Here is a 26939-nt window from a genome sequence, read left to right on the forward strand (position 1 = left end):
GTATAATGCTAAGTGAAATAAGTCAGACAGAAAAAGCAGAGAACCCTATGATTTCACTGATATGTGGTATATAAACCAAAAAGAACAAGACAAACAAATGAGAAACAAAAACTCATAGACACAGACAATAATTTAGTGGTTACCAGAGGGTAAGGGGGTGGGGGGTGGGTGATGAGGGTAAAGGGGATCAAATATATGGTGATGGAAGGAGAACTGACTCTGGGTGGTGAACACACAATGGGATTTATAGACGATGTAATACAGAATTGTACACCTGAAATCTATGTAAATTTACTAACAATTGTCACCCCAATAAATTTAATAAAAAAAAATAAAAAAATAAAAAAATAAAAAAATAAAATAATAAAAGAAATAGATACTGAAATATTTACAGATGAAGTGATATAATTCTAGGATTTGCTTTGCTTCAAAATAACAAAAAGGGGAAGGGTGGGTGCCCTTTGTTGATAATTGTTGAAACTTGATAAAGAGAGGGAGAGTGTTTATAGTTTTCTGGCCACCACTTTTTTACATACTTAATATTTTCTATTACAATATTTTTTAATCCACCAAATGAGAGTACTACTGGGGAAAAAAGATCAATATTCAGATAGTGGTTAACTGTACTCTCATATTTTCACAAATTTATTTTTTACAACCACTTAAAGATGACAAAAGACTGCAGTGAAATAGAATCAAAGCTTTACAAACTAAAAGTTAATGCAAGAAACTGCTTCAGAGAAGGCTTCATAACTGCTGTCAATTTTAACTGAATAGTTTTACTATATTTATATTTTCCATTTTTTTTTTTAATTTTAGATACTGCAAATCCAACACAAATTATATAACACTACTAAAATAAATTAATCCCAATCTTAAACCACTTCGCTTTGTGGTTTCAGATATGAAATATAAACTTTCGTGAAGTATCAATGTTAACAATACATGCTGTCATGCATCCCAACAAAAGTTAATACAAGCAACACATGGCATTACCCACCCAACCCCATAAGAGTAATGATATAGGGGATTAATTCCATTTTTAATTCTTCCTGTTACCCACAAGCAGGTGGCAACATAACACCAGTTTCAATAAAGCAAAGTTACCCCTCTTCATAAATGGATGACCACTGCAACAAATCCCTGAACTCTTCTTCCAAGTGAATAATTTGCCTTCACCCTGGCTTAAAGATATTTTATGTAAGGCAACTTTCTTATTCTGAGTGTGCATTTCTTGAATTCCACCAGTAAAAACAATTTATTAAGCCCAGCACTATGCTATGTATGTTATCTCACTTAATTTTCAATGCAACCTTATTTTACAGATAAGAAAACAGGCTTAGAAAGATTAGGTCTCATTTGTGCAAAGTCCCACTGACTATAAGTGTTGGAGACAGGATCTGAATCTATTAATACGTCAATCACACATCAAAGTCCATGCTCATAATCACCTCACTCTATTGTCTCCCATAAAATTGAACTATTGTATGATCAACGGTGTATATTATGGACATAAAGATGCTCAGATAATCTGACTTAAATTTAAATAAGCATCATAGAGTGGACTTACAGGGCAACAATCTTTTTAATAAACTTCTAATTCAACAAGAAAATATAATCAATAACTAAAAGACTAAGTGACCTTTTCTTCTCCCTATTTTACTGTGTTTCCCATATTAGTTTTATAACAAAAAATCTAATCAGTCAATTTTAGTCTCAAATGAATTTTTCTGATATTGAATGACATCCTCTAAATTTCACAAGATTTCTTCTAAAAATGAAAGTTTTCTGTTGCGCTTGAAAGAAACAGTGTCCCTTTAATTCCCTACAAAGTTAAATGAGAGTAAATTAAAATATTGCTATCAAATGTGGAAGCCAACTATTTCAATCTTGGAGCAACATGTTTACCATTATAGAATCAAAGGTCCTCAGAGAAAACACCGATCAGGCCTCAACACTTCCAAATAGTGAATGAGAACCATCTGGCAAACTAACTCCACTTTCAGAAGTTTGATTTGAAACGGCTAAAATATTTTCCTGCTAGCAGCAACATTCTTTTTACAGGGGTTCCTTGTCAATACGACAGAAGAGTCAACTCAGTTCCCCTAAACCTCGCCTGCTCAAGCCAAAGAAAATGGAAAAATAAATAAATAAATTAAATTATATACACGTCAATATTCAAGTTTCCTTGGGTGTTTTGAAAAAGACAGGGTCTATGAAAAGTCCCTAAAAAAATTTTTTTTTTTTTTTTTTAATTTTTCTTCTGGATGCCCATGCCGTTGTCTGAGCGGGGCTTTTTTTAGTGTAGGAAATGCCCCTGGTCTGAACTCGGTGCTGAGCAAGTGAAACGCCAATGAATTATCGATCTGCCGTGGGAATCAGACCTCTCTCCGGGTCTTCCCTCCACGACGTCCCGACAGGAACTGCGCGCCGAAACCCTTCACCTCCAGGACAAATCGCTTCAGTCACCGCGCCACGCTCGCCGTTCAGTCCCCTCCCCGGTTCGCCGGCGACGCGGACGCGGGTGAGCGCTCCTTTCGACAACCCCGCCCCGACGGACGCACGCCCCCCGGTCTGTTAATCACTGCTGTGCCGCAGCCCTGCGGGCCAAGGCGACGCTCCGGGCTCAGGTGCTACGCTGCGGTCGGCACATTCCCCACCCCCTCCCGCGTCCTCCTCGGAGAGGAGAGAAGCACAAACGGGTGCGTTTTCCACACGCCACCTTTTTCCCGGGATTTCCCGAAGTCGCGTTCAGAGAGAGTGCTGACCCGCACGGACACCACGCCTGGCGGCCGTGCCCGTCCTCCCACTCCCGACCGCCCCGGGAGAGTCTGGGGAACAGGGAAGGAAGACGCAGCGGGGGCTCCGCGTCATGTTCACGGTCGGTCCCCCGAAGTTTCAAGTGCACGCTGCGCGCCCGCCCCGAGGTGCGGGGAAGAAAGAAAAGGGGCGGGAGCGGGGGGAGCCGCGGCGAGCAGCCCCGCGGGGCGCGCGTGCGGGGCCGGATTTCCCCCGGCCCCCACCCCCACCCCCACCCCGCGGAATTCCTGCCCCGCGGGCGGCGGGAACAATGCCGCGTCCGGGACGCCCCCCCAGCCGCCCGCCACTCACCACCCAGGTCAGCGCCCCGTTGCCGCCGGCTCCCGCGCCGCCGCCGCTCGCCTTGGCCATGGCGGTGCCTCCGATCGCAGGCCCCGAGGCCCCCGCCGCCGCTCCCGCCGCCCTGCGGGCCACCCGGCCCCGCTGCGCCGCCCCGACCGCTCCGCTCGCCGTGCTCCTAGCGGCGCTGCCCCCAGCGCCCCATCGCCGAGACCCGGGACGGACGTCCGGCCGAGCCCACCGAGGAGGCCGCGCCGCCCGCCGCCCTCAAACTCGAGGCGCGGCGGCCGCGTCGCCCGGGCCTAGCGCGACCGCCGAGGCAGAGGTGGAGGAGGAAGCGGGAGGACGCCGGCGGCGGCGGAGTGGCGGCGGGGCCTCCTTGCCCGCCTGCGGGCGCCGCAGCCAGCGGGGCAGAGGTCCCGAGGTACGAGCGGCAGCCCGGCCCCGGAGCCCGGGGCGTCCGGACGTGGCGGGGACGCAGAGGCGCCTTGTCCTTCCTCACGCTCCGCGACGGCCGGCTGCTCCGGGTGCCGGAGACGCCGCCCGCCGCCGCCGCTGCTGCAGCTGCCTCAAAGGCTTTCTTCGTCGCGCTGCAGCCCCGACTTCTTCACATCTACACACCGAAAGGGACAATAAACAGAGCCTCGGCCGCCGCGGTCGCCTCTCTCTTGTCCGGCATAACACCGCACACACACATTCGCACACCAGGGAGGGAGGGCGCGGCGGCCGCCCCCGCTGTCAGTCAGTGCCTCGTCGCCCAATCGGGGCCTTGTCGCCAAAGCCTGTCGGCCAATCCCAAAATTCCAGGCCCCTTGAGGGGCGGGACCCGAGGGGGAAACGTCATTGCGGGTAGCAACCGAAGGGAAGACTTGGGTTTTTTTGTTTGTGTGTGTGTCTGTGGGTTTTCCATTTGAAGGGAGATCAGGGGCTTCTGTCAAGGGTCATTTGAGGGCGGCCGAGGGAAAGGGTCGAATTCGCCTCGGGTCGATTGTAATCCTCCGTGCGTGCTGTTGACTCTAAAACCTACCAGCAAAACCTAGGCATTTCTCTGCCTGGGGCCGGGGGGTGGGGGGTGGAGGGGTGCGGGTGACAGGAAGAAGCTGGGGGCCGTCCCAAAGGGAAAGTATTTTTAAAGAGCGGTTGTAAACCGCCGGCAAGACGTTGTAGATCAGTGGTGCAAGGAGCTCGCTGGGACTCGGCCTCCCCAAGGCCTCAGGTGGACTCCGGTGCCGAAAGAACCCTTTGCTCAGACCTTCCCCTCCTCCATCTCCCGCCTCACTCTCCTCCCCTCGTCCCCACGAGGGATCCGGGCAGTTTCAAGGAAAAGGCGCTTAAAGAACTTAAGTCAGAGCCACATTAACGTTCCAGGGGACGTTAGCAGGTTGGGTGGAGGGTTCTGTTTCTAACTCTTTGTTGACCTTTCTCTCGTCCCCGAACAATGCGGAAATGTCACTGTCACTTTTCTTTCTCATCTGCCCTGAACCGTACCCGCTACCTCTAAAAGGGGGGGGGGTTAATGTTTTAAATTGCTTTCAACAGAATTTTAAATGCACACTAAGGAATGACTGCATTCCCCTTCAAGCTTTCGAAGAACGAAAACCAGCCGTGCAGACACACCGAAATCCTTGGCAGATGGAAGGTGGCTTGACTTCATCTTGCCTTTCAGCGTAATTCCATGCAACAAGTATTTATGGGGCGCACAGTCTGCCACCCTGTGCCAGGCTCTGCCGTGGGTTCAAAATGAACACAGGGCCCCTGATTTCAAGTCACTTGTAATCCGGTCTGTGAGGCAGACTACCAGGGAGTTCACGGTCACCCAAATGAGTGCTTGAGGGCATGAAGGGCCACCCAACAGTTACAAGGGAGCTTTCTTAAAGGATGAGAACCGTAGTGCTGCCCTGTGGAAAGGTGTTTTCGTGAACTTCTCTTCCAACTGCGCATTTCCCCTCAAGGGAAAACAAACACCGTCCCGGGTCACATCTTTCAACTGCCTTCCGAGTCCAGAGAAGTGGGGAACTCGGAAACGTGGAAATAATTTAAACCTAGTTTTTCTTAATTAGCTCTCTAGGGGCCATGTAATTTTGGCATATTTGGAACTTTGGCTCCGAACAGGGAAGTCTTTCTTTGCCTTGCACTTGAGGTGCAAGCTGGTGTATCAAGACAGACCAGGGTCTCATCTGGGCTTTGAACCTGACCAATTAAGGATCTGTACCTGCTATTTAACTTCCCCGTTTGTGCCGCGTGAAAAGGAGAATTTCTGCTCTTGTGCTTACTGTGACGTTACATCTTCAAAGTACACATATTTTATAAGTTTGAAAAGGGGTAAATAATTTTAAAGGTTGTGAGTTTTCTTTTTTATAAAGCTATACGCATTAGGTAGAAGCCAAGCTATAAAATCTATAGCTGTCTCCTTTGTTAAAGTTCATTTTTCAAAGCTCTTCAGCTTCGGATTTTGAAATGAATAAAATAGATCCAAAGTCAAATAGGTTAATTAATGAATATCATGTTCACTTGCTTCATAGGTGAGCCATTGAGTCTTTCAGTAACTGGTTTATTCTAATGAAAATACTGACTTACCTGAAAGAATCACAAGCAATAGAGTTGTTGAATACACGTATATGCAAATCATCAGTTTAAAACAGAATCATGATGAATGGGAGAAAACTCTCCATCAAAAGTATCTCTTAAGGTGGAATTTGTCACGTTTCTCTGCCAAAGCTACCATTATTTTTCTTTTAAACTAATAAATATTATATCCCCACTAGAAAAAAAAAAAAAAGAAAGGAGTATCTCAGCTCCTGAAGAACTGTTAGTGTTTTTATCTGTTTTTATAAACACAACTGAACATGTGTTTATGATAAGATTGGTTGTACCTAACTTGAACACAGCTTTCCCTTCTGGGGTTTTGTCAAATAATTTTCATTTACAGAGTAATTATAGCAATAATTGCCACATTGAAAAGCTTCTATATCAGGTTTGTCTTGTTTGGAATACTTTACTTGTATGTGTAAATTATATTTAAAGACTTAATTTCCACCCCATAGCAAACACCAGCCAAAATGGAAAATTGTGGAAATCAAAGTCAATTCTATAAACTGTAAAAATAAAGGCCTTTATTTATTTTTATTTTTTTATTTATTTTTATTTTATTTTATTTTATTTTATTTTATTTTATTTTTACATCCCTCACACAGTGAACCCCCCTCCCCCCATCCACCCCCACCCCGACCTCACACCGAGCCATCACATTAAAATCACACATAAAATTATAGTTGGCATTCATTAATGTCCAACCTCTGGTGTACAATGCCATGACCAGGCATCCACAGCATCCCTGAGGTGGTCTCCCAAACAGGACACATGTCCATCGGACACCCAACAAAATCCCCAAACACTATTGAATAAGTTCCCCAAAGTAATTCTCAAAAAACCCTGAGGCCATCCTGTGGTCACCAGCCGCCCCCCAATCCTTTCACTCTTCCCCCCATCCCCAACCCCCTCCCCCCCGCCCATCTAACAACTCTCGGTTTTTTGTGTCCCCAAAACTGTTTCTGATTAGTTCATACACATATTCTTTTCTTTAGATTCCGCATATAAGTGAGATCATATGGTACTTGTCTTTCTCTTTCTGACTTATTTCACTTAACATAATGTTCTCTAGATCCATTCATGTTGTTGCAAATGATAAGATTTCTTTTTTCTTTATGGCTGTGTAATACTCCATTGTATAAATGTACCACAGCTTCTTAATCCAGTCATCGACCGATGGGCATTTCGGTTGTTTCCATATCTTGGCTATTGTGTAAAGTGCTGCAATAAACATAGGAGTGCATACAGATTTTTGAATTGGAGTTTTGGATTTCTCCAGGTAGATGTAAAGGCCTTTATTTAACCAGCCTTTCAAAGTAGCTTCCACGGGAGCTGATTCTAACCACTTTAGAATTTTTAGTTTTAGATCTTATGTTTTCCTATATAGCAATCAAAAAAATGTATACATTATGTCTACTATGTGTTAGGTATCCAGGACCTAGAAATTCAAAAGTCATGAAACATCGTTTCTGCTTTAAGTTTACACCTTGTCTTACACAGTTTTGAGCTAATCTTTTAAGCCAAAAAGCAATTTTGTATTTATTTGCTATTTAATAAATAGTTTACCTGATGAGTCACACTTATTGTATTTTATACACAGTAGGTAATTTAATCAATAAAAATAAATTGTCTAAGAAGATAGTAACTCAAAACTATACTTCTAGCTACCTGGCAAAGTTTCAATGGAGTTTCCACTTAAATCATGTGTTGTCCTAACATTGAGATTCATTTGGGGGGTGAGGCAGGGCTGGAGGACTAATGTTTAGTAAACATTTAAATAAGATAATATTTGTATTCAAAATTCAATGTCTGCAATTTTACCTCTTCTCTCACTATATTAGTTTTTATGGATCCTTAATATATACAAAGTTGCTAGTCTAAGCACAAGAAGAAAAACTGGCCTAAATAAATGGTTGTCCAGGTAATGACTATTAAACGTCTTCAGTGTAATTTAGTTTGTTATATTTCTTTAGAATAGAGCTTAAGGTAGTGAAGGAAATTACCATCAATACAGCTTTTAGGATTTCAGCATTTCTATAGCAAATATTATAATAGTTTATTAACTCTGATTTTTGAGACTATTTCATTGTTCTAAGTATTTCATATTTTTACTTTTAAAAAGGTACTTAAGCACCAAAGGTAACAAGTGTTAATGGATGGCTGAAGACATCAATGATCACCATGTTCCCGAGTATTATCACCATTGGGAAAATATAAAGGCTAACCATCTTCAATTTGTACCTGTAATAAGTATGGGATGTTTCGTTTGACTTTTTATTTTTGGTTTGGAGAAGTTTATTTTAATTGGTTTTGGCCAAGCTATGCTGATCCTCTGGTAATGTCTCTAATTACTTGTATAGACAGAAGGAACATTTTCACTTATTTTAGATGATATAGATCAACAATAACTCACGGTTCTTAACTGTACTGAAGTACATAACATGGAGGATATAATTAGCATATGCCTAAGTGAAAAAGGCTGTTCTTGGTCTTTGAAAAGGCCTAATACTCTATTTGGACTTCCGAAGAAGTATTTTATTGTAAGAAAACTCAGCTTTGGGGGATATTAGATGCCGTTATTCACCTAATCTTCACCAACAGAATATTATGCGATCTTAGCATGTGGGTTGCTAAATTGTATTTGAAATTTGTGGTTGCCCAGAGTCATTTGATTCAGTTACTCAGTAGGTTTATAAGGCTCAGAACTAAAGAAATAAGATAGCAGTGACTTTCCTAACTAAACCGTTTCCATTTCAGAAGAGCTCGGGAACTCTAAAGCTTGAGTTGCTAACTTTATTTCATTCTGTAGTATATTAAACAATTTAATGGGGGGAGGGAAAAGGAAGTGTGAGAAATCATTACCAAAAAAAAAAAAAGAATCTAAAACGTAAAGCCTTCAGGTTAGAGGGATTTCTAGAACAGAACCAAAAAACTACATTAAGTTGTCTAAGGTGAAAATTAAAAATGAGAACTTTGAAAAAGTACCATCTTTTAGTGTGCCAATTAACAATGACAAAAAAAGTAATTGTTCTTATTTTTGGAAAGTTAAGCACAGATTAGCCCAGATATCTTATATAACTATCTTTGTCTATAAGCTTTCTTTGAGAGTGCTGTCTGAATGTGAGAAGAGCCATAAGAAGTCCCAAGAATGCTGACTCTTCAAGGAATATATCTCTGATTTAAATGGTGTTTGAGAAAAGTAAAAGAACAAGGCCAGCCTGTTCAGTAAATGGTACACTACATAGGATTTGCCGATCCTAGAAAGCTCTCAGCACATAGGAGTTCAATAAATAATTGTTCAAAGAATGAATTTAAGGCATATCAAGTTCCTCGCAGTGAATCAATTCATTCACCACCAGTGATGGTGCTGAAACTTGGCCAGGATCCTTAAGTCTTTTTGTTTTTTCAAGTGTTTTTGGTTGAATACCAGAGAGCATAAAGTACCTTAAACTTTAACAGTTAACAGATTATCAAGAATTGGTTAAAGCATTGTTCCACTTTAGGAATGAAAAACAGGATGGATATGAGGAGGGAAAGAAGAAGCAAGATTATGGTGCCAGGAGAAAAAATTAGTGGAGCGGGGTGGGGCTGGGGGCACCCACAGACCAAGATAAGAAAAGCATCGAATATTGTGAAACTGAGTGGACAAAGCAAGCACATTCTGGCAATGAAAACGGATCATGTAGCCTTGTCAATGCTTACTTACTTTTCATTTTATGAAGTAGGAACCCCTATTTACTGAGAACCCTACTGAGCAGGCGCTTTCTCTTTCACTCCTATTAGCTTAATTAACTTTCAACAACCCTAAGAGAGGAGTTATCATTCTTATTTCACAGTCAAAGAAATGAAAGCTCACAGAAAGTCACAGAACTAAGTACTTGGTGGAAATGAAATTCAAAACCAAGCTTGTCTTACTCCAAACCACACCCATTTGTCACACTGACAAGTTGGCTAACATACTTGGCAATATAGTATATTTGGCAATGTGTTAGGAACTTGGCAATACTGGTGAATAATTCTGGCCCTCAGTAAAACCCTTTGGTGGTTCAATTTTATTGTTGCACTATGATGACATGTATCTACAATTTGTATGACTGACTAGAAGTTCTCTTTGAAACCAGCCTGAATCTGTTTTCTCTTACCTCATTACAAAATAAGTTGCATTTTGGAGAAAAAGAATCATTAAAAAACAAACAAACAAAAAAAAAACACCTGTGGGTCCTGTGACATCTATCCATCTAGTATATGATTGTAAACCTTATAATCTAAATCCAGTGTTCTATAATTATAGAAGACTCTCAAAGAGCTAACTTTCAAATGTAGGAGGAAAAACAAAGAAGTACCATCAGATTGGACTCTGGGATTCACATTTTGGATAACTTCAAATTCACAGAAGATACTTAAAAGCAGCATAAAAAATTCTCAAAGTGTTCAGTCACAGGGAAGACTTGTTTGTGGACACTTCATCTATTATAAGGATTTGCCTTTTTGTAATACACAGAAGGTACCAAAAAAGTATACACATTTTAAGAAAGGAAAAAAACTATTAAAATTGTAATAATATATACCAACAACAAAAGATGAATACAAGTCTTGTGTATACATGGTTTTGGCACCCCCGGTATTTCTATGTATTACAATTTTGCAGCTCCCGTTCCAGCATTTTGCAAATAATGTTTCTTAGTGTACTAATTCCTTGAGGTATAAATGGGTATTTTGGAAAGCATAAGGCTCAAAAACCATGCACACTATGGTATAGTAGTGTATAAGTCTCAAAAAAAGTATAAGTCTCAAAAACCATGCACACTATTGTATAGTAGAACCCCCATGCAGAAGGGGTATATAAAAACACGTTAACATTCTTAAGTCTATCAGCAACCCTACACTAAACAAGTAACTTATTTAGCCTTGAAACTATGATATTTTCAGGAATAACTATTGACATTCTTGGAACGTATGTTTTAATGTAAAGCCTTTGAGAAATACTGACAATTTTTTTAAATTATTTCTGTTAGAATGTTTATTTTACAAGTTTAGAAAGTATGGATAAATAAGAAGTAAAGAACAAAATGTCCCAAAATTCTAGCACTCAGATAATTACTATTAACAATTGGTGAATATCTATTTCTCTACTGCTCTTGTAAGTAAATAAGCAAAAACATATACTTTTAAAAAAGGAAACAATGAGCTCTAGTAAGTTATTTAAAATTAGAAATGAGTTCTATCCCATCAAAATGGCTAAAATTAAAATACCAACTGTTGGTGAGGATATGGAACAACAGATACTCTCATACACTACTCATAGGATTTAGCTCAGTAATACCACTTTGGAAAATGGTTTAGTAGTATCTACTAAAGCTAAACATTTACATACGAAGTCTGACAATTAAGTTCCTGAACTTGTTGCAACGATGTTGCTAACCTTTTTTGATATCAGAGGGATTATTCATTAGGAATTTGTAATAAGTGGACAAACAGTTAGCCAAGTTTACTATTTGGAAGTGCGAAAAAGGCTCCATGAAAAAATTAGATAATCTGAACTTTCTGCCAACAATTCATGGTCCTTGCATCATGCCAATGTACCAGCTCACACGGCACTGTCTGTGAGGGAGTCTTTAGCCAGTAAACAAATAACTGTATTGGAACACCCTACCCACTCACCTGATCTGGCCCCCAGTGACTTCTTTCTTTACCCAAAGATAAAGAAAATATTGAAAGGAAGACATTCAGGACATCAAGGATAATATAACAGCTGTGATGGCCATTCCAGAAAGTTCCAAAATTGCTTTGAAGGGTGGAGTAGTCGCTGGCATCGGTGCACAGCTTCCCAAGGGGTGTACTTTGAAGGTGACCATAATGATTTTCAGCAATGAGCATTTTTTCTAGGATGAGTTCGCGAACTTAACTGTCCCACTTTGTACAACACAAATCAAAAATTTACCTCCTACATATATATAAATAGAAATACATACTTATATCTACCAAAAGACATGCACAAGAATGTGCATAGCAACACCATTGTCATAGCCTCAAGCTAGAAACCAAATGCCCATCAACTATAAAATGAATATATTACACATACAGCATGGAATACTGTTCAGCAATGAAAATGAATGATCTACTAAACTTAACATATGAATTTCACAAATATAATGTTAAGCTAATGCAGTCAAACAGAAAAGAATATATACTGTATGATTCCCTTTATATAAAATTTAGAAACAGGCAAAACTAATCTATGATGTTAGAAGTCAGGATGTGGTTACCTGAAAGAGGAAGATTCTGAGTGCTGATAATGTCGGTTTTTTTAACCAGGTGGTGAATACATGGTTCTGTCAATTTTGAAAATTCATCCAGCTGTATTCTTTTGAATTTTACATTTTTCTATATGAATATTATGCTTTAAAAGTTTACTTTTAAAAATGCTGTATCAAAAAAAAATGCTGTATCACCAACACTTGACAGAAATAAGGATGAGAGTGTGTGGAAAGACGGGATCATTGATTCCTCTGAGGTGATGGGTGATTTGGAAGAGTTATGCTCTGAATGTGAAGTGGTAGGAATACCATTACCAATTTAGTTCATGTATGTTTTCCTTTTTATGTGTGGACAAAATGATATAAGATTGAAGAGTTCTTCCAATAAGCACAAAATAAAACTTAAGTGACAAAAACAAGAATGAAGCCTCACCTGAAGCTCTGAGAAATCATTAATGAAATCTCTTAATTATGATATTTACCTATATACCTTCACTTCCTGAACTAACTTCCTCAATTTTCAAGAAAAATACAGAATTTTCCTAATAACAGACAATAATTATTGCTATAATTTATTAGTACTTACTATATATTGTCATTGTGCTAACATTTTACTTGCATTATCTACTTTTAATCCCCATGAGGAATGTATGAGTTAAGAATTTATTTTCAAAAGTTTTCCAAATTATAAATGGAATATCTTCTGGTTATTAAAAAAACAATAAAAAAAATGTATCTAGTAAAAAAAATGCAAACAATCCTGAACACGTCTTTTCCCTATAAATGTTGCTAATCAACAAGTTAGTATGTGTCCTTCCAGACTTTTTATATTATGTATGTATAAAAAGAACACACACATGCACACTGAAGAGAGGTCAGCAACTAATGGGATCATATTATAAATACGTCTCTATGAGTTGCTTTACTTTAACTATATCTCCTGGAAATATATCTATGTCTGTCCAAAGATCTATCTCATTCTTTTAATGAATGCAGTGATTATTTAACCATTTCACTATAAACATTCACTCGACCAGGAACACTATTGACTTTTTGCACTGGATATTCTTTAAAGACCTGTCCTATGCACTGTGGGACATTTACCAGCATTTCTGGCCTCCAACCACTAGAAGCCAGTGGTATACCACCTTCCCCCAATCTACCCACCCACCCACCCCAATAGTGACAAAGAAAAAAATGTATCCAGACCCTCCAATCACCGCCAAGAGCCACTGGTATAGAAGAATAACATATTATTCTGTGTTATTTTCAACAATGCAAAAGGGATTCACTAAACAGCTTGGTATTATTTTTTATAAACTGTGTTGTACAGATGAGAAAACTGAGGGTAGAAAGTTTGATCTGCCCAAGTTCCCATTGCTATCGGTAGTAAAAGTAAGACATGAGCCCAGTTCTGTCTCCTCCAGAGTTTGTTATTTTAATCTCCTTTCCAAATCTACTATAATTTTACTATCCAGCAGGTTGTTTTAGAGACCACTGTAAGGGAGATATTCGGAACAGTGAATATCACTACTTGTTGAGAGTAAAATAAGTAAATATTAAAGATACCTTAGCTCTGACAAGCATTGTTCAGCTTCTTCTGACAGACCCAGGAGTTAAAACTTTTAAGCTTTCTAAATGTGCCTATCGCAGAACAAGTCATTTGCAATAAAACTTAAACTAAACAGAAAACTTTATGAATATTTTAAACGGATAGCTAATGTTGTATCACCACCGTTGATGTGATTCCCTATGAGGAAGTGCCCTGAGAGCTAACCTAGTTTATATTGGTGGTAGGTCTAAGTTCAGAGTTCTAGGTCATCATAGGCCAGACAGCTTTGCTATCACCATTAAAGAGTACAGATGTGTATCAAGCTCCTACTGCACACAGTAGCATACTACCAGTCCCCCATACTCCAGATTTCATCCCCAATGCTGAGCAGACGTCTTGTAGCCCCCAACAGTTGATATTAAGGCAAATGAAGCAGCAAAAGTGAGGGAAACAAATGCAAAAATAATATAGTTGTCAATATTGATTGAGTACTTACTATGTACTGGGTATTTAAATCAGCATTTATCTCATTTCATTCCACAAATATTTAAGCACCTATTATGTGCCAGATGATAACCAGGTGATACAGATGCAGGAGTACACTAGAGGCATAGAGCATACCCTCTATAAAAAGTATGTGAAAGACATTAAATAACTAGTTGTTTAAAGAACTGTGATTACTGGGGGGAGGGTAAACATAATGAGGTAGAGGGATGGGGGAAGGCTGTCCTAAAGAACATATGCATACATGTATGTTGAGCTCTGAAGATGGAGTATGAATTAACATTCAAGACTAGCAACAGCATGTGTGAAACTCAGGCAGGATGGATCATGGTATAGCTGAAGAAGTGAGAGAAAATTGTGGCCAACGTCAGGCCAAGCACGACATATTGGGTCATCTTAGGGACTTCTATCATTGGTCCTAAAATGTCCATGGAAAACCAAGGAAGGATTTTTAAGCAGTGGCATGCCACGATTACATTTGGAGTTTCCTTTTCTATTTGCTCTAATATTATTATTGTTTCGTTCTCACAGAACAGGAAATCAGAAACTAAGTCTCAGAAATCAAACTAATTGGCCCATTATAATACACTGTTTCACTACGAGAGAAATGAGATAAAGTAGGTCAGGATTATTCTTGTCTCCCTCTTCCTAACAAGTAATGGCTCCTTTACAGTATTGGCCTTAAATTTATTGGGGATTATGGGACCTCTGATTAAACAATGAACCAAGGCCTTGAAAGCTTAACAGAGGATATGTTACTATTGATTCTCTTCTTCTGTTTTGTTTTTTAATTCTCATATCTGTAAAATGAGAAGATTCCTTCTGGGGAATATTCTGATGTAGAATAATAAAATGAATAAAGAGTGATTGTTAGTGGAGTTCTAAGATCAAAAACTCCAACTGGTTCTAATGTTACGTCTAGGCAACCACCATTTATAGCCTGTCATTTTAAAATCTGTCTCCCTGAACACATCATCCATAAATTCACTGCTTTCTACTATAATTGATGGTGAAGCAACCTCCATAACAGCTGAGCTGACCCACCCCAGAGGGTCTCTGACAACCATATAGTGATTGTTTCACCTGAATATGGACATCTAATAAATACAGAATAGTAAAAGCCTGAAGTGTTTTGCCATTACTTTGGTAATGAATTTCTCTCAGGAATTTATCATACTGAACAATTCTTGCTTTTTAATTAAGCTATCTCCCATATTTTTCACATTATATTTCTTATGTGTTCAATCGTCTCTGGGAACTAACCACAAATTATGTTTTTCACAGCTGTTTTTTAACTCCCTGGCCTCAATTTTATAGGTTTTATTTGTTAAATCATTTGTTTCAATGTATAATCTCTCTGGGTCTCTAGTTTCTTCATCTTAAAATGTAAGGAATTTGGATTCGATACTCCCTTCTAGCTAAATATTTCTGATTTCTATTATTCTTCTCATTATTCAAATATAATAGTAATTTGAGAAACATTACCAATGAATTGCATTCTCCCCTTTACAGCTTTAGAGAACCTTCTTTTCTGTAACTTGATAGCAAACATTTCATATTTTGCCCACACTGTTGGCTTTTAAAAGAATGAACACAGCCAGGGTTCTTTCAACAGCACTGAATGAGAGCACCCATTGTTTACCAGTAGAGCTCAAAAATCAAATATTCTAGTTTTAAATTAGGAGAGAGAGACATGTGACTAGATCTGTTGTGTTTGGTTTGGTAATGTCAAAAATGGCTTTCATTGTTAAAAGAATGTATTTTAATATCTTGCCCTTTTTATTAGAGTGTCCTCGTCAAAGGTCATGGGGGGAAAAAGTCATGCTTCTGGGAAACTATAGTTTCACAAATTTCATCATCCAACTTCTCTTTCCACTGGAGAAAGCTGAGCCTTGAGTCCCGACAAAAGAAATACCTTAGTGTTTAGGGCTGTCCAGGCCCTGAACGAGCTAACCATTCATTTCACTTCTCCTGAGGAAGATTCATCTAGATTTTCCCTATTCCTTAAAGGCCTCCACATGGGTTGGGAGAATTTTTATTGATTTGTTTTCATTTCTGAAACTCCCTCTTTTACCCCATGACTGATTTGTATGTTAAGTTTTAATCATCAACTTAAAACAAGTCACAGAATTGTTTGCTGATAAACTTAAATTGTAAAAAAGTCTAGAATAAAAATTTTAAAAATCAATGCCATAGCCTCCAGTAACTTGCTATAATTCTATTTTCATGTCAACAGATATGTTTGGAGAGTTGTTATCTCCAGTACAAAAAACCTTTTGGAGATTATAATAACAAAGACTAGCAGCTACATTGTTATGCTTGATTGTTAGTACTGAATTCTATTGATATTTTCCATCTGTCTACTCAGTCTCCTTGTAGCTAGCTATTCTCTTTCCTCCTTCTACCCCAGCTTCCTAGCACCAGACCTAAAGCCAAAAAACAAAAACAAAAACATAAAAAATCCAGGGTTTATGCTTTCCTCCCCCAAAAGTTGGTGATTGAGAACTAAGTAGAAGAGGTGTAATGGAATTATTGGTCATCAAACATAATAAAACCAGAAGCATTAGGAAAGGATCATCTCTTGAAAATAGAATTCCATACCTTCTCACTACCCTCCATGACAAACTTCCAAAATTTATTTAACTAAAAATACTACCTGGCAGTCCCTGTTCAGAGAGGATAGAAAAATTGCAATATCACTGCTAGGTAATTTGACTCAATTTTACTTTACATTATGCTATGGTTTAAATATTGGTATCCTCTCAAAATTCATATTGAAATCCTAATGTGATGATGGTATTTGGGGGTGGGGCCTTTGGAAGGTATTTAAATCCTGAGGGCAGAGCAATTATGAAAGAGATTAATGTCCTTCTAAAAGAGGCTTGACAAAAACTGGATATGATATTGACTTGCCCTTGAGGAAGTCACAAACTAGGGAGAACAATCTACAAAACTAATGATAATCTTAATATGATATGTTTAATAATAACAAGGCTATACAAATTACCTTGTACCGTCCATTGGTACAGTATGTACATCAGGCATTTGAAACTGTAGAAGACAAGAATAACTAACTAGAAGGACAATGAGACTGAGTGGTTATTGGCAAGGTGCACTGATGCTCCTCAGAAATAAGGGGAATTTATGTCTGCTGCTACGGGAAATTAACAAGGGGGGACGGGGAAAAGAGGCTTGACAGCTACCTAGCCCCTTTACTCATGTGAGGACACAACATGAAGTTGGCATTCTGAAACCCAGAAGATGGCCTTTGCTAGACACTGAATTTTCTGGTACCGTCATCCTGAATTTATCAGCCTCCAGAATGGTAAGAAATAAATGTTTGTTGTTTATAAGTGACTCAGCCTCTGGCATATTGTTATAGCAGCTCAAACAGACTAAGACACATTACTTTTTCAGATATTTGGTTTTGTTAGGACAGACTGATATTTTCTAGAGAAGGAGGGAATTAGTTACAGGGAAAGAACAGTTGGTGGAACACTGGAGATAAATTGCCTGTTTACGAATGTTGCCTGGGGCCAGCTTTGAATGTAGTTCAAGTGGATGGAACACTTGAATCCACTTTCTTTAACCCAGCACCTAAACTGATCACAGAATTCAATCTCCAGTATTCCTTCAAACCAGATACTAATCTGAAGAAAACAGGTAAAGCATATGAAAAATGGAATAATAAATACTATCCCTAGTTAAATAAATATCCCTAGTTAAAGGAACAAAACCATTTTACATTTGAGTTATGCATGTACTATGCCGTGTATTTTATAAAGTGATATAGCTATTAAGACTATTTTAAGGTGATGAAACTGAGATTCGGGGAGGCCATTACTCATTACTCATATGTCCACTCTTACTCAAGTAATACACACGGAGCTAGGAGTCACACATGAGTATGTCCAGCTCCTCACACCATGTTGTTTTTTTTTATACCGTACCTTCCTAAACTTGAAATTACTGTATACTTACTTATTCATCTAACAGTTCCCCAAGGCCCCATTTCTCCAGTCTTAAATATCCTACCCTTATCATTATAGAGTATTAATATAAACATTTAGTTAGGAAACCTCTATTTAGAATGCTTAACCCAAGAAAAAAATGCAACAAAAGGTAGTATTTTACTGGCTGAATTAAAATGTCACTTTCAAAAAGGACTATTTTCACAGGCACTAAGAATGCATTTTACAACAAATATCATGAGCAACATAATGTCTACTGTAGGCAAAATTATGAAACAGCTTAACTTTGTCTTTTAAGATCTCAGCCACATCAATTATGTACGAGGTGTGATCAAACAATATGGTGAATGCTTAAATAAAAAAATTATTACAGTAAAAGACATATTGCCATTAATCCCCCTCAAACCACCACCCCTCACTTCGAATACACTTATCCCATCATTCTTTCCACTTTCTGAAGCAATTCTGAAAGTCCTCTTTCAAGAGTGTCTTTAGTTCACTGTCATGGCTGCCTTGATGTCCTGAATCGATTCAAAATGTTTACCTTTCACGGTCATTTTGACTTCGGGGGAGAGCCAGCAGTCACATGGTGTCAGATCTGGTGAATAAGGTGGATGAGGACACACCGTAATTGACAGAAATTGCCATAGCAGAAGTGATGTGTGATGCAGAGCGTTGCGATGATGGAGGATAAAACCTTTTGCCCATCTCACGTTAAAGGCATTGTTCATGATCCATGACTTACAGCACACATTAAAACACATCCTCTCAACCTTAGCTCACACCCAACTGACTGCACCAAAAAGTTGAAACTTGCCACATACAGTTACTAAGGTTCGATGCTCCGCTTCCCTTATTGAAGATCCTGCCTTTCCATGGGATGGCACTCGACAGCAGCATTCACTATATTTTGTGATCACAACGGAAAGGCTCCATGTCACACATTGCTTCTGGTATGGCAATTTCTGTCAAATAAAAACATTATGTTGTGTTCTCTTCCACCTTATTCACCAGATCTGGCACCGTGTGACTTCTAGCTCTCCCCCAAAGTAAAAAAGACCGTGAAGGGTAAACGTTTTGAATTTATTCAGGACATTGAGGCAGCCACAACAGCTCAACTAAAGACACTCACGAAAGAGGACTTCCAGAACTGCTTCAGAAAGTGGAAAGAATGATGGGATAAGTGTGTTTGAAGTAAGGGGGATTAATGACAATGTGTCTTTTATTGTAATAAAGTTTTTTTATTTAAACATTCACCGTATTGTTTGATCACACTTCGTATCTTATCACATCTTAAGAAGGATATGAAAATCATTCGCATTCAGGATTAAGTACTTCAAAGTAGACAAAGGACTGCTTTTTATAGGATTTAAAGCTTCAAGGGGCTGCCTGAGTTCTTAGACCTTTCTATATATTTACAAGTATTATAAAGCTTTAAGAAGGGAAGCATCTTTCAAAATTATTTGACACAGGCCACTTTTTTCTCCACATAGAATCTCAAGGAATGTGCTTTGGGAAATACTGACTCACAGGCTACCAGCTAAATTTTCCTTATGATTACAACAGTTGAATTTTCCTCTAGGTGTCCTTACTGAGTAAAAATCATGAATGAATGGCCCAAAAATGAAATTAAGAAAACAATTCTATTTACAATAGCATATAAAAAAATAAAATACTTTAGAATAAATTTAACGCAAGAAATGCAAACTGATGCTCTAAAAACTACAAAACACTGTTGAAAGAAATTAAACAATATCTAAATAAATGTAAAGACATCTCATGTTCATGAATTGGAAGATTTAATATTGTTAAGATGGCAATAATCCCCAAATTGATTTATAAATTTAATGCAATTCTTAGCAGAATACTAGCTGGCTTCTTGTAGAAAATGACAAGCTGATACTAAAATTTATGTGAAGCTCAACAACTAAAACAATCTTGAAACAAACAAGCAAACAAATGAAAAACAAAGTTGGAAGACCCACAAATCCCAGTTTTGAAACCTATGCAAAGTAATAGTAATCAAGACAATGTGGAACTGGCATAGGGATAAACATACTGGTCAATGAAATAGAGTTCAGACTCCAAAAATAAATCCTTGTAATACAGTCAATTGATTTTCAGCAAGGGTATCAACATTATTAAATAGGGAAAGAATAGTCTTGTCAACAAATGGTGCTGAAACAACTGGATAGCCACATGCAAAAGATTGAAGTTGGCCCTTGCTTGACACTATATACAAAAATTAACCAAAAAAAAAAAAAAAATCAAAGACCAAAACGGAGTGTCAAAGTTATAAAACTCTTAGAGAAACAGATAGGAGTAAATCTTCATGACCTTGGATTTTGAATGAATTCTTAAATATAACACCAAAAGCATGAGCATCAACAAAAATGTAGACAAATTAGACTTTATTAAAATTAATCACTTTGTGCTACAAAAGATACAGTGAAGACAAGCCACAGAATAGGAGAAAATATTTGCAAATCATATCTAATAAGGGACTTGTCTCCCTATATATAAAATTTTTTCATAATTCCTAATAATAAAAATACAAACAATCCAATTTTTAAAAGGGCAAAAGATCTGCATTGACATTTCTCCAAAGAAGATAAATAAATAGCCAATAAACATATGAAAAAAATGTTCAACATCATTATCAGTGAAATGCAAATCAAAATCACAATGAGATACCACTTGCACTCAGTACAATGGCTACAATCAAAAAGTCAGATACGTGTTTACAGAATGAGGAGAAATCGGAATCTTCCTACTCTGCTGATAGTAACGTAAAATAGTACGGCCACTTTGGAAAACAGTCTGACAGTTCCTCAACATATAAACATAGAATTGCCATTTGACTCAGTAATTCCACTCCTAGGTATATACCCAAGAGAACTGAAAACATAAGTCCACACAAAAGCATGTACATGAATGTTCATAGCAGCATTATTCTTAATAACCAAAAGGTTGACATTACCTGTATGTTCATCAACTGATGAATGAATAAAATATATTCATACAATGGAATATTATTTGGCCGTAAAAGAAATGAAGTAATAATAATACACGGTACAACATGGATAACTTTAAAAACATCATGCTAAGTGAAAGACATCAGTCATAAAGATCACATATTACATGATTCTACTGATATGAAATATCTAGAACAGGAAAATATACAGTGACAGAAAGTAGATTAGAGGAAGAAGGGATGGGAGGACTGGTGGGTGATAGCTAGCATACTGAGTTTATTTCTGAGGCAATAAAAATGTTCTAAAATTGATCACTGTGAAGGTTGCACAACTGTGAATATACTTTTTGGGTAGTTAAATGAATTTTATGGTATATGAGTTATGTCTCAATAAAGCTTTTCCAAAAAAAAAAAAATCTTTAGCAGATTCTCAAAATGTGGTTAGTGGGATAAAGCCTGCCATGAACTGTTTTGTTCTTTGTCCATGAAGTGTTAAGGAGCTTGAACCAGAATACACTATTGTAGCAAGACTTTCTCAAAAAGGAAGTAGTACGTTGTTTATCTAAGCACAAGCTTCTTATCCTATAAACAGGCTCTTTTGAGAAGTACTGACTTACAGCGTCCTACACTTCAAACAGAATGATTTCCATTGTCTGTGGTGACTATGGCTCCTGAGACGGAAGTGAGGAGGGGAAGTGATTCTGTAAGTGGTGCTACTCCCAAGTTTCTATACTGTCAGATGGATTGTGGGGGCCATGAAGGAGACGAAAAAGCTTTTAGGGAAGTGCCAGAGTTGGGAGCAGGAATAGGGTAGGGAAGGGATCATTGGAAGAGAAAGAATAGGAACAGAATTATAAAGATAATGTGAGAGGGGAAGTTGAACAAGAGAACCAGAGCTAAGACAACAGCAGTCACAATTTCACACTTCTTGAAGAAGCATCTGGAGAGCTGAAAGATGTGGATACCAAGCTGCCATCCCCACTCCCCTGGTTGGGATACAGAAGGACCTGAGGTGAGGGTCAGGAATGTATACAAGAAGCACCCCAGACAATACCAATGCAAGTGTTCCTTAAATTCCACATTGAAGCAGTGAACTGGAGGAAGAAGCCAAAAATAAATGCACATGGCAATATAGGAATAATTTCTGGGATATTGTGGAATGTCTGGTAGTCACAGGACTCAGAATTTAAGGTGTCAGTTTTTTTCAATAAAAGTCTATGCTTAACCATTTTGCAATAGCATCTTTTGACTTATTCTTACTCTAATCAGAAATCAGGCTTTAAAAAAGTCTCTATTTTTAACTCACACATTAAAAATAATATGAGTAGTAAAGAATGTTCAGATATACAGGCATACCTTGGAGATATCGTAGGTTCATTTCCAGACTACTGCAATAAAGCGAGTTGTAATCCTTTTGTTTGTAGAGGCTCATGCCTTTAATTTGTAAAAAACGCGACATCTGTGAAACACAATAAAAGGAGACATGGCTGTAATGAAATTAAGTAAGAGCTATAATAGTTTAAATGATTTTCAACTTTTCTCAATTTAGAGTTGTAGAAGTGTTCTTCAATAATGCATCGCAATTAAAATAATTTCAATTAGGCTAACTATTGGGTTAGAGTAAAAAGAGCTACAGGTTAGGATTAAAGTTTAAAAACAGCTACAAACATAGGGAGGTTAGGCCTTATATAATCAACCAACTGTGGGGACAAAGCCCCAGAGAGCAGTTTCCAGGCTCTCGGCCTCACATGGAAAGGTGCTGGCTCGGGTAGTAGATGGCCATCGGCTGTAACCAGTGAGCCAATTAGCCACTGATATAACTGGCGCAGCAGCACTGGGGGATGAGAGTCGGTTGGTTGGCAGAAAAGAAGACAGCAGGTCGAACATCGTGTTTATCCAGCCTCCAGTGAGACTATAGTGGTATGACTCCCCTACCTATGGCTCCGTGGGTGTTCCTTTTTGGCCTAGCCACATCCTGCGTTCTTACATGGGGAGCAGCATCAGAGACCCTGCAGGCTGCCCCGCACGACACCAGGTATTTATTGAACACCAACCTCATAGTCATCATTATGTAGGCACCATAGAGAGGAAGACAAATTTAAAACATTGTCCTTGGCTCCAAGGATACTATAAATATGGAGAGACAAAGCATTTAATAATAAATATGAATCATTTATTCATTCAACAAACATTTACTGAGTACCTACTGGGCTGAAGACTGATGAGTATGAAAGAATAGTTATTTTGTATTTGTTTTATTATACCTTGTGCCTTTTTATATGTCTGAATAGTTTATGATAAATGATTTTAAATCAGTAATTAAATTGTTCAGTTTTAGTGGTGTGTGGGTTACTAACAACTGCTAATATTATTCATTTTAGGTTTTGAAAAAAACTATATCACTCAAGGCCGAATTAAAATTAAAGCTAATTGGAAATTATACCTTCAAACTGGGCCTAAAGCCAAAAAATCTAGTAACTACTTTTTGCTTTTAATTACCTTTATTTACCTTTCCTTTCAAGGTACCTTTAGTACAAACTCAATTTCATTCATTCCAGTCCTTAATGAGCATACTGCCTGGTGTTGTTTGTACAACTTTTACACACATGTATTGTGGGGACAGAGCCAGGAGTGCAGTTTCCAGGCTCTCGGCCTCACTTGGAAAGGTGCTGGCTCAGGTAGTAAATGGCCATCAACTGTGATTGGATGGCAATCAGCTGTGGCTAGTTGGCTGTCAGCTCTAACCAGTGAGCCATTGGCCACTAATATAACGGCTGTGGCTACGCTAGCAGAAAAAAATGGGGGCTAGCAAGAAGATGGTGACTGGGCGAGTAGGAGTGGATTGTAGTTAGCACAGCGAAGTGTGGCGGAGTGTGGATTGCGGATTCTGTGGCTCCTGCTTCCTGTGTCTCCAACCCAGCCGCCAGCGAGACTACAGTGGTATGACTCCCCTATCTATGGCTCCGTGGGTGTTCCTTTTTGGCCTCACCATGTCCTGCGTTCTTATTTGGAGAGCAGGAGCAGAGACCCCACAGGCCGCCCAGCACAACACATGGGGCAGCGAGCAGGGTCTCCCGCATGACATGTATCTTGGTCTCTGAGTTGAACCAAGAGGAGGGTCCCTACCATGTTTTCCTGAAAATAAGACCTAGCTGGACAATTAGCTCTAATGCATCTTTTGGAGCAAAAACTAATATAAGACCCGGTATTATATTATTTTATTTTATTTTATTTTATTTTATTTTATTTTATTTTATTTTATTTTATAAGACCTGGTATTATGTTATATGTATTACATTATATTATTACATTATACCTGGTCTTATAGTAAAATAAGATCAGGTCTTATATTAATTTTTGCTCCAAAAGAGGCATTAGAGCTGATTGTCCAGCTAAGGTCTTATTTTCGGGGAAACAGGGTACCTTATGCTTCTTCGTATTCCCATAATGCAGTTTAGGGCATAATCCCATGTCTTAATGATTGGTAAAAATGATTTGTTCAAATATAAAAGATCCTGATTACAAAAACACTATAATTGGACAGTGTAGAACTTAAGACTATTGGCTTGCCACGTTATTTCTTTTACTGAACAGAGTTGTGTTTCTAAAAATGTGGTGATGCCCTATTCAAAAGAAAAATGAACTGGGATATAATGGAATTACGCTGTTTTACTGAGAAAGATGATGATAACAGGTTTTCCTGATAAAGAATGATTAGATTCATGGATCATTTAAGTCCACATACTTGCCCAGAAGAAATGTATTTGAATATCTTGGTCAGCCCAGCTCCCTATGCAATGATGGGCTGTGTAAATGCTAATCCCAAAGCAAAACCTCTGCCCAGTGGAAATTTAAAATTCAGAGCAAACGGGGGGGGGGGGGGGGAGGGAAGCAAGATGCCATTTAATTAAAAAGAACGAAGATAACAATTGTAATGCACTTAGTTTAACTTTTGTGTTTAGGAAGTACTATAAACTGTGGGTAGTATTTTTCTTTCAAAGTTTAACGTATAAGTAGCTGCATTTATATCTCAGCCTCTAGAAACTGCATTGATTGTTGATCTGTCATGCCAAGTATGTCTGATAACTCATGCCTACCTTCTTTACTTTTACCCCATCAGATGCCTGCTTCCATCTTCAAGTCCTTCTCTGTCCTCATCAGACCAATGTCTCCTCCTTCAACATCCCCTTGTAACCTCCTCAACTTCCCTTTCCCCTCTTTTGGCCTTCTATTGAAACCACCTCACAACACTCCAGCCCTGACTCCCACTTTCAGTCAGCTTCACTCTGAACGCAAGGCTGCTGAGCACTGCTGGAGAGAATCACGAAAACCACTTTCTATTGGAAGGAACAGCATCAGCATCACCTGGGAACTTTTGTAGGAGCTGCAGAACCTCAGCCCTGTCCCAGGTCTGCTGAATCAGAACCTGCATTTTAACAAGATTCCGCAGAGATTCCTATGCACATTAAAATTGCCCGGCATTAACACAAAACCCTGGTGTGCTACGGGAATCCTGGTCTCCAGTCACAACTGGCTTCTGCCATCTCTGGACACCCTAGGCAGGTTTCCCTAGGCAGCACGTCATCCCACTCCCCAGAGCTCTGGTTTCGAACCTGATACAGTAATCCCCCGTTACCCGTGGGGGATATGTTCCAAGACCCCCAGTGGATGCCTGAAACCACAAATAGTACCAAACCCTATATACATTGTTTTTTCCTATACATACATGTGATAACGTTTAAGTTATAAATATGGCACAGTAAGAGATTAACCACTAATAATAAAATGGAATAATTATAACAATATACTGTAATATATGGTCTCTTGTAAATGTGGTCTCTTCCTTCTCTCTCAGAATATCTTATTGCAGTGTACTCACCTTTTCACGTAAAGGAAGCACTTTGTTCTTTTTGGCGTATCTGAATTGCCCGCATCACTATTCTTGCACTTTGGCGTCATTATTAGCTGAATTAAAGATTACTTGAACACAAGCACTGTGATACCTCAACAGTCGATTGGATATGGAGTTGCCTCCTAAGAGATTAAGGGGCAGTTTGTAAACAGCAAACAGCGGGGAGATGCTGATCAGAAGGATGATTCACTTCTCCTGAGAGACAGCATGTCATGCGGGGAGGCCTGCGGGGTCTCTGCTCCCGCTCCCCACATAAGAACACAGGATGTGGCTAGGCCAAACAGGAACACCCATATATAGGGGAGTCATACCACTATAGTCTCACTGGCAGCTGGGTTGGAGACACAGGAGGCAGGAGCCACAGAATCCACAATCCACACTCTGCCACACTTCGCCGTGCTAACTGCAATCCGCTCCTGATCGCTCAGCCACCATTTTCTTGCTAGCCCCCATTTTCTGCTAGCATAGCCACAGCAGTTATATTAGTGGTCAATGGCTCACTGGTTACAGCTGACGGCCAACTAGCCACAGCTGATGGCCATCCAATCACAGTTGATGACCATTTACTACCTGAGCCAGCACCTTTCCACATGAAACTGCACTCCTGGCTCTGTCCCCACACTCCACCCCTACAGGGTCTCATCTCACAATCTACATGACAAGCGTCTTCTGCGAGGGGCCCTGTGCGAGGAGCCTGGAGTTGAATGCAATATCCTGGACACAACCAGGCTCTCTGGGTGCAGCCAGGGTTTCTCAGGGCACCACCAGTACTTCTGGACACAGCCAGACTTCCCGGGCTTCTTAGGATATCACCAGTCTCCCCGGGTATAGCCAGGGCTCTCAGGGCACTGCCACTCTCTCTGGACTCAGCCAGACTTCCTGGACTCAGCCAGGGCTCTCAGGGCACCACCAGTCTTTCTGGGCACAGCCAGACTTCCTGGGCTCAGCCAGGGCTCTCAGGGTACCACCAGTCTTTCTGGGCACAGCGAGTCTTCCTGGGCACAGCCAGTCTTTCTCACATATTCTCCATGGCGGCCGGTCAAGACACAAAAGCAAACATCAACCAGTTCCACTACATGGT

The 26939-nt window shown here is 39.4% G+C and overlaps 1 protein-coding gene across 3 annotated transcripts in view; it reads right to left on the reverse strand.

Annotated features, from left to right (window-relative positions):
- TOP2B (DNA topoisomerase II beta) overlaps positions 1-3805 on the reverse strand; it is a 53847-nt gene extending 50042 nt beyond the window's left edge. The window contains exon 1 of one of the 3 annotated variants that reach the window (XM_081071629.1): positions 3721-3805. Coding sequence is in view for 2 of the 3 variants with exons in the window: in XM_081071628.1 (XP_080927754.1) it covers positions 3112-3171 (60 nt within the window). In the remaining variant the exon portion in view is untranslated. Of the gene's footprint in view, positions 1-3111 lie in introns of all 3 variants that reach the window. The other 2 variants (XM_081071628.1, XM_081071627.1) reach the window with 2 other exon arrangements.
- Positions 3806-26939: the final 23134 nt, after the last annotated feature.

Source organism: Rhinolophus hipposideros (genome assembly GCF_964194185.1).
Source record: "Rhinolophus hipposideros genome assembly, chromosome: 14".
NCBI lineage: Eukaryota > Metazoa > Chordata > Mammalia > Chiroptera > Rhinolophidae > Rhinolophus > Rhinolophus hipposideros.